Below are 18,630 nucleotides of genomic sequence, written 5' to 3'. Positions count from 1 at the left end.
ACACCTTTGGTAGAGACTTATCTCCACCCTGCCACCCAGTGTATACAGCATATCATGATATACTACCTTGAGGTTTAGTTCCTGGCAGGTATTCACAGTAGAGCAAAGAAATACACTAGAATCAATGAAAGCAACATGCATCAAAGTTGCTGGTGAACGCAGCAGGCCAAGCAGCATCTGTAGGAAGAGGTGCAGTCGACGTTTCAGGCCGAGACCCTTCGTCAGGACTAACCAATGAAATCAATGAATCAATGAATCAATGAAACGCTGACATGGTCTGGATGGTGGGGGTCTTTGATGATGAAAGCTGCTTTTTTGTGACAGCACTGCTTGTAGATGTGCTCAGTGATGGGGAGGGCTTTTCCACTGACACCAGGCAGACAATCTCTGAAGAATATTGATAATGGCTGAGAGTCACCCGCCTTATAAAGACACTGCCCAGAAGAAGGCAATGGCAAACCACTATTGTAGAAAAATTTGCCATGAACAATCATGGTCATGGAAAGACCATGATCACCTACATCATACAACATGGTACATAACGTACCAGTGAATGTTTCCTGTTCAGTTATCAATTCTACTGTTGGGATATAGTTATTTCAGACCTGTTCTGTTCATTTAATTTAAATACCCAAGTGCCAGAGTCGGATTTGAACTCAGTTCTCCAGATAATCACACTAGTGTTCTACTTCAATACTCAGGCATGATGATCAGCAGATTGATGGATGCATGAAAAGCTGCTCTTTTTCCCATTACTACCAATTGCACCAATTTTAACATTCTTTAGAACTAAAAATAGACGAAGATTAGAAGATAAAGATTAACTTTATTTGTCACATTTTTGCTCCTTTTTGCACAACATGTTTAATTTAATTTTTATATAGAGTACTGTGCAAAAGTCTCAGGCGCTTAAATATAGCTAGGGTGCCGGAGACTTTTACACATTACTGTATATTGGTTAAAATAGGAAGGAAGATGGGAAACAGAAGTAAGAGTGCTTAGCTTTGTATTAGCTCAGTAGTATTGAGTGTTATTTGGTAACTGGAAAGATAGAATATACAGATCTGTACTTCTTATTATAAATTATTTTTTATATTTATGTATTGCACTGCACTGTCACCATTAAACAACAAACTTCACAACATACAATATGTCAGTGATAATAAACCTGATTCTGACATGTCTTTGAAAACATACTTGAAATACGTCATTTGCATCAGCAGCCAACACAGTTCAAAGATGTGCTAGGGGCAGCCTGCAAGTGACACCATTTTTCCGGCAAGCTCACAATTTACTAACCCTAATTCGTACGTATTTAGAATGTGGGAGGAAACTGAAGCACCCAGAGGCAACCCATGCTGTCATGAGGAAAATGTAAAAGCTCCCTAAAGACAGCAGCAGGAATCAAACCCCTATCGGAGATCGCTGGCGCTGTAAATTGGTTGCACTAACCATTGTGCTACCGTAGGACAGTAAACAAATTAGTGGAATCTCTAATGTTAAAACACTTGAAAAATGAATGTCTTATTTGTGTTCGTAGTCCACAGGCAGTAGCTTCTCAAAGAACTGATATGGCGTGTTGTGTCCTGTCCACGGACAGGAATTGCTGGTGTGTGATCTCTCCCCTCTCTGCCTTCCCAGAGTTATGACCTAATGGACATCATTGTTCGCCGACATAAACTCAGATTCACTCCATCAAAGCCTGTTCATTAATCTGTGGAATTTCCTCTTGTAAATAGGAAGGCACATAACTCCGCTCTGCCATTTGACATTTGGACTCTTTGAGTGGCTGATTGGGACAGGAAGAATACTGAATGGCGTTTCTATGTGCCATGGACACAGCTTGAGGCTGCTGTGCCCTTGCTTGAAGTCTACAATGAATCATAAGCTGCTAAACTCGGATCAAAGGGCTTTCGCTGTTGGCTGCGGCTTTAATCTCATTGAGAAATCTGCCTACAAGTGCTGTGTGATGACTGTTAAAAAATAAGTTCAGAAATGTGGCCCAATTTTGATCTCAGTTTGTTGAAGCTAGGTCTAATTGTTGTTTTCAAAATTTTTAAGGATTGGTATAAATGGAATTGCCTTGTTTAGGGTTGAGAAGGTTTTGTATACTCAGCTAGCTCCAACCCTCCCTACCATCAAGGACATCCTCAAGAGCCAGTGCCTCAAAATGATGGCATCCGTTATTTAAGATCCCCACCATCAGGGACATGCTGTCTTCAGGATCAGAAACTGAATCATGTTTTAATACCACTGGCATATGTCATGAATGGGTGCCAGGGTGGAGACGCATCTCTACCAAAGGAAGTATAAGGCGCTCCTTCCCTCCACTAGCCTGTAGGTCACCCTTGGGCAAGGTGTAGCACCTGCTTACTCCTCCCCCCCCCACCACCACCCAGGTCAGGGTCATGTGAAGCCATGGGGCCAGGTGGTGGATGGTCGTATGAGTAGCTCGTGCATATCACATGTCCTGGTTATGCGACCACTGACGCCAGGTAGACAATCTCTGAAGAATATTGATAATGGCTGGGGTCACCTGTCTTGGAAAGACACTGCCCAGAAGAAGACAATGGCAAACCAATTCAGTAAAAGAAGAATTGCCAAGAACAACCATGGTCATGGAAAGACCACGATTGCCTATGCCATATGACACAGCACACAATGAATGACTGATGTCATGAAATTTGTTGTTTTGTGGCAGCAGCACATCACAATAAATAATAACAAAAAACTATAAATTACAATACAAAAATATAAATTAAATGGAAACAGTGCAAAAAGAGAGCAAAAAAGGAAAATATTGTGAGGTAGTATACATGGGTTCATTGTCCATTCAGAAACCTGATGATGGATTCTCATTACTACCAAGCAACACACACACAGTGCTGGAAGAACTCAGCAGACCCGGCAGCATCTATGGAAAATACTGTAGTCAGGCCAAGTCCGTTTATCAGGACAGGAGAAGAAAGATGACAGAGTAAGAAGGTGGGGGAGCGGAGAAAGAAAAACAAGGTGATATGCGAAACCGGAGGGTAGGAGGGGTGCAGTAAAGAGCTGGGAAGTTGATTGGTGAAAGAGATAAAGGGCTAGAGAAAGGAGAATCTGATAGGAGAGGACAGAAGCCTATGAAAAAAATGAGGGAGGCGCACCAGAGGGAGGCGATAGGGAGGTAAGGAGAGAGTGAGAGAGGGAAATAGGAATGGAGAATGGTGAAGGGTGGCATTACTGGAAGTTTGAGAAATTGATGCTCATGCCAATCAGATTGGAGGCTACCCAACCGGACTATAAGCTGTTACTCTTCCAACCTGAGTGTGGACTGACATGGTGGAATAGGAATGGGGTGTGGATTTAAAATGGGTGGCTACTGGGAAGTCCTGTTTTTTTCTGGTGGGCAGAGCGTAGTTGCTTGGCGAAGCGGTCTCCCAATCTATGTTGGGTATCTCCGATATACAGGAGGTCACACCGGGAGCAATGAATAAAATAGATGACCCCAACAGACTCTCAGCCTCACATGGAAGAACTGTTTGGGGCCTTGAATGGTAGTGAGGAAGGAGGTGTAGGGGCACATGTTCCATTTGCAAAGATAAGTGCCAGGAGGGAGATCAGTGGGGAGGGACGAATGGGCAAGGGAGCGATCCCTGCAGAAAGTGGGGGGGGGGTGATGGGGAAGGAGGGAAAGATGGCTTGGTGGTGGGATCCTGTTGGAGATGGCTGAAGTTATGGAGAAATATGTCCAGAACATGGAGGCTGGTGGGGTGGTACATGAGGACAGGAGGAACCCTACCCCTGGTAGGGTGGCGGGAGGATGGGTGAGGGCATTACTACCATCAGGAGGAGGTACAGGAGCCTGAAGAGCCACACTCAACATTTTAAGAACAGCTTCTTCCCCTCTGCCATCATATTGTTGAACAATCCATGAACCCATGAATACCACCTTCTTGCAGCCAGTCACAGGAAGGGATTATAATCTCCTCTAAAGCAGGGAGAAACACAAAAGCAAATTAACACTGACATTATGAATTTGAAGTTAAACAGAAAATACTGGAAACACTCAGCAGATCAGGCTGCATCTTTGGAGAGAGAAACAGATTTAACATTTCTGATTGATTTTCTCTCCTCAGGTGCACTACTGAGATGTGCAGCATTTTCTGTTTTATTTTAGTGCAGAATGTTGCCATCATGAGCTAACAATCAGGGCAAGCTATTAAGATTAAAACAGAAGCTGAAATATTAAAGATAGATTTTCAAAGGTTAACTTTGTTTGTCATATGTACTGCATATTGAAACATACAGTGAAATGAGTCATTCATGTCAAATCAAATCAGCGAGGATTGTGCTAGGCAGCCCACAATTCACTAACCCTAGCCCGTATAACTTTGGAATATGGGAGAAAACCAGAGCACCCAGAGAAAAACCATATGGTCACAGGGAGGACATACAAACTGCTTACAATCAGCGCCGGGAATTGAAGCCTGATCTTCCAGCTTGCACTATAATAACGACACGCTAACTGCTACGCTCCCAAGCCACCTCTTGTAACATCTTGGAAATGAACTTCTGAATTGCTAAGTTTTAACTCGACAGATGTGCACCAGAAGTTCCTGTCAGCTATCCAAATGCTGTTGCCCAGAATTATATCAGGCATTTTAAATCCTTCTCAACTATAGTGGGTATTAATTGGAGATAATTATCAATTAAATTTCAATGGCAGTGCAGGTGCTTCTCTTACTGGTGTCAACAACAATAATGTGTTCAAGGTTTCATGGATTTTGCAAGTATTTGAACAACACACACAAATTGCTGGAGGAACTCAGCAGGTCAGTCAGCATCTATGTAATAAACAGTCACCACTTTGGGCAAGACCTTTCAACAGGACTGGAAAGGAAGCGGGAGGAAGCCAAAATAAGAAGCGGGGGGGGGGTGGCAAAGGAGTACAAACTGGCCGGTGATTGGTGAGATCAGGTGGGTGGGGGAGGGGGAATGAAGTAAGAAACTGGGAGGTGATAGGTGGAAGACGTAAAGGGCTGAAGAAGAAGGAATCTGATAGGAGAGGGCAGTGGACCATAGGAAAAAGGGAAAAAGGAGGGGACCTGGAGGCAGGTGAAGAGAAGAAGGAGTGAGTAAGAAATGAGAATGTGGAATAGAAAAAGATAGAATGGGGAGGGGGAGAATTTATCTGGGAGTTAGAGAAATTGATGCTCGTACCATCAAGTTGGAGGGTTCTGCCCAATGGGAATGGAGGGGAAGAGAGAATGTCTAGGGTGGTGCTGGATAGTAATCAGTACTGAAATAGATGTCTGGCTTCACAGGGCCATGTGGTACAAACTGCAGGCCAGGGGATTATCCTGTCAATTTATCTCCTCGATGGGGACTTCATCTTGCACGTAATTAAAGGCAGAGATCTTTGCATGTACTGGTTCCTGAGCAATAGAGTCATTGAGTACTACAGTAGAGAAATAGGCCCTTTGGTCCATCAAATCAGTGTTGAATTGTTACTCCGTTGTTTTTTGGACCAAACATCAGAATAAGGAAGAAACGTGATCTAAGTGACTTTGACCATGGAATGATTGTTGGTGGTAGATGGGATGGTTTGAGTATCTCAGATACTGCTGATCTCCTGGGATTTTCACACACAACAGTCTCTAGAGTTTCCAGAGACTGGTGCAAAAAGCAAAAACAATCCAGTGAGCATCAGTTCTGTGGGCGAAACCGTCTTGTTAATGAGAGGGGTCAGAGGAGAGTGGTCAGACTAGGTTCAAGCTGAGAGGAAGTTGATGGTAACTCAAATAACCACACGTTACAATGGTGTAATGTAGAATGCAAGAGGATGGGCTGCAGCAGCAGGAGATTACAAACATACAGAAATATACTCAGTGGCTACTTTATTAGGTACCCCCTGTAGCTAATAACGTGGCCACTGAGTGTTTATCCCTTATGATGCACACAAGTTGCCTTCTCCAGCTGAAATAAAGCAGCAACTGGAAGCTTTGAGGGTGAATTGTTCTTCGCTCTTTGGCAACTTTACTCCCATCTTGTCATCTCTCCTGCATTACTGGTCTTTGTTTTTACTGGTGTTCCATTTTAATGATTATGATTCTGTTTGTAAATGATGTCTGAGAATTGACTCACAGAAATAAGTGGGAAGTATCTGTGCTCTGGCATCGGTAAGTGGGAAGAACATCTGGTAATCACTTTTGAGATGACAGCTTGGGAAAATTTTAAAAAATCCTTTAAAAATGGCAGTGGCCTCAGCGGTTGGAAGAACTTTTATTTCCGAGGGTCAGGTTGGTTGTTTATATTGCGAGACCCCTGAAAAATCAAAAAAAGGAAGGGAGATTGTAAAAATAGCAGAGTCCAGTCATGCTGGCTGGTGACCCAGGGTCATGTTTCTCTGTAGTTTCTCATGGATCTCAGTGACAGCAGAATATAAATCTAAGCTGCAGAGATCCTGACAAAGTTTTAGCAAAGTTCACGTGATTGGTGGTGGATCTGTGGAAGTCATTGCCATAGACGGCTATGAAGGCCAAGCCCATTGGGTATATTTAAAGCAGAGGTTAAAAGGTTCTTGATTAGTCAAGGCGTCAAAGGTTGTGGGGTGATGGTAATAGATAGCTATTGAGAGGTAAAATATATCAGCCGTAATGGAATGGCAGAGACTCGATGGGCCGAATGGCCTGGCACTACTCTTATGTCTTGTAGTCTTATAATTGCTGCCAAACTCAATTCCTGCAGATGCAAGAAACCTGAAATAAATTCTAATACACTCAGCAGATAAGGGAGTGAAACTGTATTTAATGTCCCTAACTCGTCATCAGAAAAATAGTGATCCATAATTGTTGAATGACTGTTTGGTACATTGGTTAATGATTGTTGCATGTACAGTGTGAAAAGTTGTTTTGTATTCGTTATGCAGATCATTTAATCACATCAATGCATTGAGGTAGTACAATGCAGAATAAAGTAACAGCTACATACTTTACTACATAGGCCAGTGCTATTAAACCTGATTCTGATTCAGATTCAAATTCTGGGGTAGAAGCTGTCCTTGAGCCTGATGCTTTACAAGCTTTTGTACCTTCTGCCTGGCTGGAAGATGGGAGAGGAGAGAATGTCTGGGGTGGGTGGGATCTTTGATTATGCTGGCTACTTTACTGAGGCAGCAGGAAGTGTAGACAGAGTCCATGTTGGAGACTTAGGTGATGTGCTGAGCTGTGTCCACGACTCTACAGTTTCTTGCAGTCTTGGGCAGAGTAGAATCAGATTGAGGTTTATGTATACCACAGTAACAGGCCCTTCCTGACCAATGAGCCCGCACTGCCGAGTTAGACCCATGTGACCAAGTAATCTACTAACTCGTATGTCTTTGGAATGTGGGAGGAAACCAGAGCACCTGGAGGAAACCTTCAACAGAACTGACGTAATCTGTGAAATACGTTGCATTTTGGACATACCAAGCCACGATGCATCCAGATAACATCCTTTCTTCGGTGTAACGATGCAAATTGGTACGGGATGACAGCGACACACCTAGTGTTTTTTAACTTCCTGAGGAAGTAGTCAAGTTTTTATTCAAGATCAAATTTGTTATCATCTGTCTGTTCATATGTACAACCAAATGAAACAATGTTCCTTTGGATTATGGTGCACCCACAATACATAGATCACACACAGCACATAAAACAAAATATTGCCATAAGTAAGTTAATAAACTGTAATTTAACATGCATATAATGCACAGCACAGGTAAACAGTAAACAGCTTGCTGTCCCAGTGACGAACCCTTGGTGGTGGCAGGGTAGTGATTAGTCTCACAGCCTGTGGGAAGAAGCTGTTACCCAGTCTGGCAGTCCTAGTCCTGATGCTGCTGTACCTCCTTCCTGACGGTAGTGGGTCAAAGAGATTGTGGGATGGGTGATAGGCATTCTCACCAATGCTTCGGGCTCTTTGTCTGCAGTGCTTTCGGTAAATATCACAAATTGGGTGGGGGGAGGGAGGGGAAATTCCAGTGTTCCCCTCAGCAGTGTCTGTAGGGTCTTGTGGTCTGATGCATTGCCTCTGCCCTACCACGCAGTGATGCAGCCTGACAGGATGCTTCTGTACTCTTGTAGGAAGTTTTTAGAATTGGAGGGGGGGCAGTGGGTGGTGGCGGGAAGCTTTGAATGCCCCAATCTCCTCCGAAAGTAGGCACTGCTGTGTCTTCTTGACTAGTGAGAAGGCGTTGTGCTCCCAGGTTAGATCGTCCGTTGTGTACGCACCAAGGAACTTTGTGCTCTAGTAGACGCGATGTGTGAAGGCAGATCGAACAGCAGAGGCCAACGGTGATGTTAAGGGATGGAATCTGTGCATAGTCCAATGTTCAACATAGTTTGGGTAATATCAGAACTTGAGGTGATTGGCCGGTAGTCCACCGCAACAGGAAGAGAGTGATTACAGAAAGCAATTAAGGAGGAATGAGCTGCCACCACAGAACTGTAACAACTGTGGGAATAAATACCATTGACTGATTACGTTGTAAAATATTGTTTGCAGCTGGAAATGGACAGCTACTATAAAGTCTGTGATCACTGCTGTTTTATTGGTGTTCTCGATGTACAGCGTTGGCCCATTGGTCCTTAGTGGAGAAATGGAATGTCCTGGGAATGTTGGCAGGGAAGCAGCATCCAGAATTAATTTTTCCCTGGACAGGGTGCTGGCAGCCACACAACCGCAGCTCCTTCATCGCTTTCCCTTGGCCGTTTGAAAGCGGCAGTGAATATTGGGAGCAGCTTTTTGCTTTCAAGCCAGCATTTTGTTAACCTGCAGGGCTGCGGTGAACGGAGGTGTCTGCCTAGCTCACTGTAGTATTCCCTGAGCAATACCTCCAGAGAGAGAGAGAGAAGCAAAACAATTGTTTCAACCCTTTCTCCTCCACTCCAGAAGTCATACACCCTGGGAGGGGTTTATGCAGGGAAGAGACACGAGGCAATTTTAGCCTGTGGTGTTTCCGGAGGACCAACGCTCAGGAGAATCAGCTGGGACTGTACCGGTCTCTGGCTGCAGATGTGATGGCTACAGTCCTCTTTACCTTTGAAGATTTGCTGTACAATTGGGACAGTCTCGTCTGGAACCTCACAGCACGAGCCCTACGAAACTGGCGCTTTGGGAATCTTCGTGCCTTGCAGTTTCTACTGAGACCATGGTGCATCTCTCGTGGTATCTATCAGGTGAGGAGTTTCTTCACCGTGACACTTCCAACTTAATGCTGAGTGTAAAACAACACATACTCAACTCTTGTCCCTTGTAGAATGTACCTTCCAAAGCTTACACACATATTCAGCTCTTGATTTTCGTAGAATGCACCTTCCAAAGTTCTTAAGACCATAAGACATAGGACTAGAATTAGGCTATTCGGCCCATTGAGTCTGCTCTGCCATTCCACCATGGCTAATTTATCATCCTTTCAACCCAATTCTCCTGTGCCTTCTCCTCATAACCTTTGATGCCCTGACTAATTGAGAACCTATCAGCCATCGCTTTAAATACAGCACATGATTTGGCCTCCATGGCTGTCTGTGTCAATGAATTCCACAGATTCACCACCTTCTGAGAATGCCTTTTAAATGCTGTCTCAACCACTTCCTCTGCACATAGATACCTTTGTGTAGGAAATGCCTCCTTCAAGTTTTGCTTAAATCTTTCCCCCTCACCTTAAACCTCTCTAGTTCCTGATTCCTCAAACCTGGGGAAAAGACTGTGTGCATTCACTCTATCTATGCCCCTTGTGATTTTATACACCTCTGCAAGAATACCCCTTCAGTCTCCTAAACTCAAAGGAATATCTTACACACATATTCAACTCTTGACTTTTGTAAAACGTACCTTCCAAAGCTTCCAATCTTACACTCCTTTTACTGAGTTCATAATGACCAATAGTTCAGTATCAGCAACTAATTAATTTCATAAGGGTTCCAGATGATCCAGAGGCAATAGGGCTTTGGTTATTGCAGAACAGAAGGACCTAGGAATATAAATACGTGGTTGTGATATTGAGACATGGTGCATTTTAGATTACAGGGAGGAGAGAAGTTGATGGAGAGAACAGGGGATGTCCATGCACACCAAGATGGTCCATGACTGTATGAAATAGTGCAAAGGGCCAATTCACATAGTTGAGAGAGCAGAGAGAAACATGCTTCAACATCTCTTCTGAAAGCTTGCATTCCCTCAGCACTGTGGTCAGCCTACTGTCTCTGCTCAGCTGGCTGCAGTGGGATCTGAACTCACTCTCTCTAGCTCTGAGCCCCTGAGTGCAGGGTCTTGTATATTCATTATTTGGAGTATGATCTTTCAGATTCAGGATGGACAAAATTCCTGTAGCTTAATAAGACATTTGAAAGATTTATACCACTCAGTGGCCATTTTATTAGATACTTGAGTGGAACACGGTGTGGTCTGCTGCTGTAGCCCATCCACTTCAAGGATCTACATGTGTTCGGAGATGCTGTCCTGCACACCACTGCTGTAACGCATGCTTATTTGAGATCCTGTCACCTTCCTGTCCACTTGAACCAATCTGGCCATTCTCTTCTGACTTCTCTCATTAAAAATCACTAGGTGATTTTTTTGTTTTTCGCACCATTCTCTGTAAACTCTAGAGACTGCTGTCTCAGGAGAAGAGCAGTTTCTGAGACAGTCAAACCACCCCATCTGGCACCAACAATCATTCCACGATCAAAACCATGTAGATCACATTTCTTCTTCATTCTGATGTTTGGTCTGAACAATAACTGAACCTTTTGACCGTGCCTGCATGCTTTTATGGATTGCTGTCACATGATTGACTGATTAGATATTTGCAGTAATGAGCAGGTGTAGCTTATAACGTGCCTACTGAGTGTGTATGTTTAATGCCCTCAGGTTGCCTGGCATGGATAATGTTGATAGCCAGAATCTATTTCCCATGGTGTAACTAGCACTAGGCATCAGGGATTGAGGGTGAAAGATGAAATATTTAAGGGGAACATCTTCACTCTGATTGATGAGTGTGTGGAACAAGCTGCCAGCAGAAGTGGTGGAGGCGGGTTCAGTTGTAACATTTTAGTTTGGATAGGTACATGGATGAGAGGGGTATGGAGTGATAGTGTTTGGGTGCAGTCCAGCATGAATTAGATGGGCCGAAGCTCCTGCTTTTGTGCTGTTGTGTTCTATGATGCTATCATTAATATAGTAAGGGGTTTAAGGTGAGATGAAGTATAAGATATAAGTCAGATTGCACACACATAGTAGTGGCTCCCCTGTGTGCTTAACCACTGTATGGTAGCCAAGAAGTTAGCACAATGCTTTACACAATGGTTTTGGGTCCATGACCCAAATTCAATTCCTGCTGCTATCTGTAAGGAGTTTGTCAATTCTCCCCGTGTCCGTGTGGGTTTCCTCCCACAGTCAAAAGACGTGCAGATTGGTAGGTTAGTTGGTCATTGCAAATTGTTCTGTGATTAGGTTAGGGTTAAATCGGGGATTGCTGGGTGGCGTGGCTTGAACAGCCAGAAGGACCCATTCCGTGCTGTATCTCAATAAGAAGAAGTGCTTTTAAATGACACTATTGTATCTGGCTTAACCACTCCTTCTGACAGCTTGTACCATATACTCACCATCCTCTGCATGGAAAAGTTGCCCCTCAGGTCCTTTATTAAATCTTTCTCCTCTCACTGAGAGCCCATGGCCCTAGTTTTAAACTTCCCTACCCTGGGGGAAAAACTGTTATCATCAACAATGTTTAAACTTATGAAAGACAACTGGAATGTAAGAGCAGGGATGTAATGCTGAGGCCTTATAAAGCATTGGTCAGACCATATTTGGAGTATAAGCAGTGCTGGGCCACTTATCTAAGAAAGGATGTGCTGGCATTGGAGAGGATCCAGAGGAGGTTCACGAGAATGATCCCAGGAATGAAAGGGCAATGTATGTGAAGCACTTGATGGCTCCGGACCTTGTGTCTTCTGGAGTTTAGAAGAATGGGGGGGGAGGGGGTTCTCATTGAAACCTATTGAATATTGAAAGGCCTAAACAGAGTGGATGTGGAGAGGATGTTTCCTTTAGTAGAACATCCTAGGACCAGATAGCACAGCCTCAGAATACAAAGACATTCCTTTAGAACAGACATGAGGAATATCTTTAGCCAAAAAGTGTTAAATGTGTAGAATTCATTGTCACAGATGGTTGTGGGGGCCAAGCCATTGGGTATATTTAAAGTGGAGGTTGATAGATTCCTGATTAGTCAGAGTGTCAAAGGTTACGATGAGAAGGTGGGAGAATGGGGTTGAAAGGGATGATAAATCGGCCATGATGGAATGACTCAATGGGCCAAATGTTATAGTTCTTATCCTACGCTTTATGGTCTCATAAGGTCGCACTTTGTTCTCCTACAGAGTGGCAGTGGGTCTGTTTTTAACACTGTATATCTCTATGACTTTATAATATTTAAACACAAAATGATTGAACTGTATTGTTTTGCACAGTGAATTCCAGACCCTGACGTTGAATGGAAATGGTTAGATAGGATGGAAGTTATTATTGAGTCATGAAGTAACACATACTTCAGACTGTGGGAAGAAACCAGATTGGCTGAGTTCATTGCTGGTGCAAACAGTTTCCCAAGTCATTTCCAAATACAGCAAACTGTGGAGTGGATGGCTTCATTAAATTCTGTCATGAGTGCTCTTTGGATTGGTCCTAATTTGAAAGATGTTGGCGAAGGTTCAAAGAATTTGGAAAATGCACTGGGAAACAACAAGCAATGTCTTTATAGGATAACACATACACAAAATTCCAGAGGAATTCAGGAGAGGTCAGGTAGCATTTACAAAGAGGGATATACCGTTGTCATTTCGGGAGGAAGGGGGCAGAAGCTAGATATAGAGTCGAACACAAGAGAATTTGCAGATGCTGGAAATCCAAAGAAACATACACAAAATTCTGGAAGAACTCAATGGGTTAGGCAGCATCTATGGAGGAGAATGAACAGTCGGCGTATTGGGTCGAGACCCTTCATCAGGACTGGAAAGGAATGGGGCAGAAGCCTAGATATAGAGTTAAACACAAGAGAATTTGCAGATGCTGGAAATCCGGAGCTCATTCCATATAGTTACCAGTCTCAGCTTGAAGAAGTTGCCCCTCATCCCTTTTAAATATTTCCCTCTCATCCTAAACTTATGCCCCCAATTTTTGGTTTATTCTCCCCGGGAAAAAGACTGTGTGCTTTCACCCTAAACTGCCCCCGATCACTTTTTATAGCTCTATGTGATCACCCCTCCAACTCCTGCATTCCAGTGAATAAAGTCCTAGCCTACCCAACTTCTCCCTCTAACTCAGTTCCTCGAGTCCTGTCAGTTTTACCTCTCAGTCAATAGAGTTATTATTGATTGCCAAGTCCAATGTTGAATCTATAATGAGGCTTATTTTTTCTTAATTTAATGATGGAAATAAAGACATGTACATTGAAACATACAGTGAAGTGCGTCATTGTGTCAGTGACCAACACTGTCTGAAGATCTGGGGGCAACCTGCAAATGTCACCATGCTTCCGGTGCCAATATAGCATGTCCCCAATTTAGAAACACTAACCTGTACAGCTTGGGAACGTGGGAGGAAACTGAAGCATCTGGAGCAAACCCGAATGGTCACGGGGAGAACATATGGCGAGAATTGAATCCCAATCGGTCAAAGTTGGTGCTGTAAAGCGATGTACTTATGGCTACATTACCATGCCAACCCATGGAATATTCAAGGAAGAAAGCGATAATGCCCTTTCTCACTGAGCAAGGAGGTCCTGAGTAACATGAACTCACACTGTACTTCATATAAGATTGTAAGAAGTGGCAGCAGGAAGACTGACTGGTCTGTTCTAAATCTTTTCTGTCAATTCTACACTTAGTGTGGGTCTCAAACCCACAGGGCCGATCACAGAGAATTTCTCACAGAAGGCCTGCTATTGATATTCTGTTATTAGATGTCAGGAGCTGTGTTGCTGCTGAGAATAATTTTACAGGCTTTTCTTACCTGATCTTAAAACGTGAAATCAGCAGTTTCAGATTCTTAGCTCTGTACAAACTAACGGAATCTTGGAATGATATTGTGCTGGAACACAGGCTCACTTTCAAGGGCTCTGCAGCTCATGTTCTCAGGATTATTTGTTTACTTTTAAATTTACACAATTTGTTTTCTTTTGGACTTTGGCAGTTCCTCAGTGTTTGTGTGTAGTCTCTCAGAAATTCTGTTGTCTTTCTTTATTTTCCTGTAAATGCCTGCAAGAAAATTAATCTCAGGGTGGTAAGTAGTGACATATATTTACTTTGATACGTAATTGACTTAGACTTTGAGAGAGAAAAGCCCTTGAGCCAAATTGGTTCAAGGTACCACCCAGACCTATCACAAACAAGAGAAAATCTGCAGATGCTGGAAATAAAAGCAACCACACACAAAATGCTGGAGGATCTCAGCAGGCCAGGCAGCATCTATGTAAAAGTGTAAACAGTCAAGTTTCGATCCAGGACCCTTCGTCAGGACTGGTGAAAAAAGAAGAGAGGTCAGTGGGGGGAGGGGAGGAAGAAATATAAGGTAGTAGGTGATAGGTGAAATTGGGAGGGGGGAGGGGGGAGGTAAAGAGCTGGGAAGACGATTGATGAAGAGATAAAGGGCTGAAAAAGGGAGAAACTGATAGGAGAGGACAGAAGACCATGGAAGAAAGGGAAGGGGGAGGAGCGCCAATGGGTAGGTAAGGAGATAAGGTGATAGAGGGAAAGAGAAATGGGAATGGGGAATGGTGAAGGAGTGGGGAGGCCATTACCGCAAGTTCGAGAAATGGACGTTCATACCATTAAGTTGGAGACTACCCAGATGGATTATAAGGTGTTGCTCCTCTAACCTGAGTGTGGCCTCATCACAGCAGTAGAGCGGGCCATGGACTGACATATGGGAATGGGAAGTGGAATTAAAATAGGTGGCTACTGGGATATCCTGCTTTTTCTGGCACTGTCCTGACCTAGTTCCATTTGGCCCATATCCCTTTAAACCAGGGGTTCCCAGCATTTTTAATGCAATGGACCAGTGCTATTAACCTAGAGGTCCATGGACTCCAGGTTGGGAACCCCTGCTCTAAATCTTACTGGTCCAAAAATAAATCTAAGTGTCTTTTAAACTCTGGAAGTGTACCTGCCTCTACCTCTTCCTCTGGCAGCTCGTTCCATAAAACCACCACCTTACTTGTGGAAATCTTGCTTTAAATCTTTCCCCTCTCACCTTAAATCTACGCCCCACCCCCTGATTTAGATTCCCCGAACCCATGACCATCTATATTACATACAGTACTGTGACAATGTCTTAGGCATGTATATATATCTAGGGAGCTTAAAACCTTTGCATGGTACTGTAGTAATTTTATGTATTGTACTGTACCGCTGCCTAAAAAAAATTCATGACATATAGAGAACATAGAACATAGAATAGTACAGCACAGTACAGGCCCTTCGGCCCAGAATGTTGTACCGACCCTCAAACCCTGCCTCCCATATAACCCCTCACCTTAAATTCCTCCATATACCTGTCTAGTAGTCTCTTAAACTTCACTGGTGTATCTGCCTCCACCACTGACTCAGGCAATGCATTCCACGCACCAACCGTTCTCTGAGTAAAAAACCTTCCTCTAATATCCCCCTTGAACTTCCCATCCCTTACCTTAAAGCCATATCCTCTTGTATCGAGCAGTGGTGCCCTGGGGAAGAGGCCCTGGCTATCCACTCTATCTATTCCTCTTATTATCTTGTACACCTCTATCATGTCTCCTCTCATCCTCCTTCTCTCCAAAGAGTAAAGCCCTAGCTCCCTTAATCTCTGATCATAATGCATACTCTCTAAACCAGGCAGCATCCTGGTAAATCTCCTCTGTACCCTTTCCAGTGCTTCCACATCCTTCCTATAGTGAGGCGACCAGAACTGGACACAGTACTCCAAGTGTGGCCTAACCTAGGCCATACTTGGAGTACTGTGTCCAGTTCTGGTCACCTCACTATAGGAAGGATGTGGAAGCACTGGAAAGGGTACAGAGGAGATTTATAGAGCTTTATAGAGCTGCATCATTACATTACGACTCTTAAACTCTATCCCTCGACTTATGAAAGCTAACACCCCATAAGCTTTCTTAACTACCCTATCCACCTGTGAGGCAACTTTCAGGGATCTGTGGACATGTACCCCCAGATCCCTCTGCTCCTCCACACTACCAAGTATCCTGCCATTTACTTTGTACTCTGCCTTGGAGTTTGTCCTTCCAAAGTGTACCACCTTACACTTCTCCGGGTTGAACTCCATCTGCCACTTCTCAGCCCACTTCTGCATCCTATCAATGTCTCTCTGCAATCTTCGACAATCCTCTACACTATCTACAACACCACCAACCTTTGTGTTGTCTGCAAACTTGGCAACCCACCCTTCTACCCCCACATCCAGGTCATTAATAAAAATCACGAAAAGTAGAGGTCCCAGAACAGATCCTTGTGGGACAAAACTAGTCACAATCCTGCAATCTGAATGTACTCCCTTCACCACGACCCTCTGCCTTCTGCAGGCAAGCCAATTCTGAATCCACCTGGCCAAACTTCCTTGGATCCCATGCCTTCTGACTTTCTGAATAAGCCTACCGTGTGGAACCTTGTCAAATGCCTTACTAAAATCCATATAGATCACATCCACTACACTACCCTTATCTATATGCCTGGTCACCTCCTCAAAGAACTCTATCAGGCTTGTTAGACACAATCTGCCCTTCACAAAGCCATGCTGACTATCCCTGATCAGACGATGATTCTCTAAATGCCCATAGATCCTATCTGTAAGAATCTCTTCCAACAGCTTTCCCACCACAGATGTAAGGCTCACTGGTCTATAATTACCCGGACTATCCCTAGCACCTTTTTTGAACAAATTTTTGAACATATGTGAGTGATGATAAAGCTGATTCCGATATGGGTCTCTATTGTGGACTGAGAGTGCGGAGAGAGCAGGGAGAGGAGAATTATTGTTGTGAAAAGGATGTTTAAAGGTGACGTGAGGAGAAAGTTTTTTATGCAGAGACTGGTAGGTGCCTGGAATGGGCTAGTAGTGAAGGAACTACTACTAGTAGTAGTGATGCACTGCCTGTTGAAGGTATTTGGAGTTGGCATCGAGGGCAGCGGATCATTGTTGACTGGTGGCCTGTCCAGTGCAGTGCTGTTTTATGTACTATGAGATCCTTTGTGTTTTTCTAAGCCCAATGAAATCTTTGGGCTCTCTACGTTCTGCCTATTCAGGGCTCTGCTCATTCACGGCCCCACACTGTCCCTGATCTTCACACCTCCACCACTGGTGGACATGTCACATTTCACCCCAACCTCTGGACCTTCCTGCCCATAGATACTTCATACTTTATTGTCGCCAAACAATTGATACTAGAGCGTACAATCATCACAGCGATATTTGATTCTGCTCTTCGTGCTCCCTGGAGTACAAATCGATGGTAAATATTAAAAATTTAAAAAGATCTCCTGAACCCACCACAAACTCCCTTATCGTTAAACCCCCAGCACATTTCCCTGTGATATATTGGAAGTGGCAGCACCCCCCCCCCCCGCCCCCATATTTGGAGGATGAACCATAGTGAGTCTGCTTGGTCCCGGCCTCATCAAGAGCAAATTAAAAACATTTTGGCATGGATTTATTTTTTTGGGCTCTGGTCTGGAGAACTCCCCCATGACAGTTACGGATAATTTCTTTCTTTTTCCTTCTTTGGACTGGGATAAGTGGAAGTTGAAGGAATGCTGGTTGTTTATTCTCTGCAGCCTTTCTGATGTTGGGTCTGAAATACCCATTGTGTTGATGGGCAACAGAAGAATGCAACAGGCTTGTACACTAATAAGGCATAGATTTGTTGCCATCAGTTTGAGGAAGATAGAAGCTTTCTTTCCCGATTTTATCTTCTGAATGCTGGGGCGCCATGGTAGGGTGGTGGTTAGTACAACACAATTATAGCTTGAGGCATCGGAGTTCGGAGATCAATTCCGCATCCTCTATGAAAAAGTTTATACATTCTTCCCGAGACTGCATGGGTTTCCTCCAGGTGCTCTGGCTTTCTCCCACGTTCCAAAGACGTAGCGGGTAATAGGTTAATTGGTCATTGTAAATTGTCCTGTGATTAGGCTAGGGTTAAATCTGTGGGTTGCTGGGTGGCGTGGCTCGTTGGGCTGGAAAGGCCTATTTTGTGCTGTATTTCTAAAATGGAATAAAACATAACTACAAGGGATCCCTTTTGTGTTGCTGCCTCACATCTTCAGTGACCTGGATTGGAATTGGAATTAGTGGATTATCGTCGTTTGTGCCAAGATACAGTGAAAAGCTTGCCTTGTCTTGATCTGTTCCTGCAGATCAGATCATTGTACAGTGTGTTGAGGTATAAGAAGGTAAAACAATAATATTGTACTAGGTAACTGTTCAGTACTCTTATAACAGTGGGATAGAAGCTGTCATTGAGCCTGGTGGGATGTGCTTTCAGGATTTTGTACCTTCTGCCTGATGGGAGAAGGAAGAAGAGAGACTGTCAGGCTAGGTGGGGTCTTTGATTAT

At 43.8% G+C, this 18,630-nt stretch overlaps 1 protein-coding gene across 8 annotated transcripts in view; it reads left to right on the top strand.

Moving 5' to 3' along the window:
• frmd4a (FERM domain containing 4A) overlaps positions 1-18,630 on the top strand; it is a 523,313-nt gene that overhangs the window by 223,297 nt on the left and 281,386 nt on the right. For 3 of the 8 annotated variants that reach the window (XM_063072638.1, XM_063072632.1, XM_063072633.1), the window contains exon 1: positions 8,794-9,203. The exons of the other annotated variants lie outside the window; for them this stretch is intronic. In XM_063072638.1, the coding sequence (XP_062928708.1) occupies positions 9,045-9,203 (159 nt within the window). In that variant the 5' untranslated portion in view covers positions 8,794-9,044. Of the gene's footprint in view, positions 1-8,793; positions 9,204-18,630 lie in introns of those variants that run through there. 8 annotated transcript variants of the gene reach the window in all.

Source organism: Mobula hypostoma, chromosome 20 (genome assembly GCF_963921235.1).
Source record: "Mobula hypostoma chromosome 20, sMobHyp1.1, whole genome shotgun sequence".
NCBI lineage: Eukaryota > Metazoa > Chordata > Chondrichthyes > Myliobatiformes > Myliobatidae > Mobula > Mobula hypostoma.
Note: the sequence above shows the minus strand (reverse complement) of the source record. Positions and strands in the feature narration are given on the sequence as shown.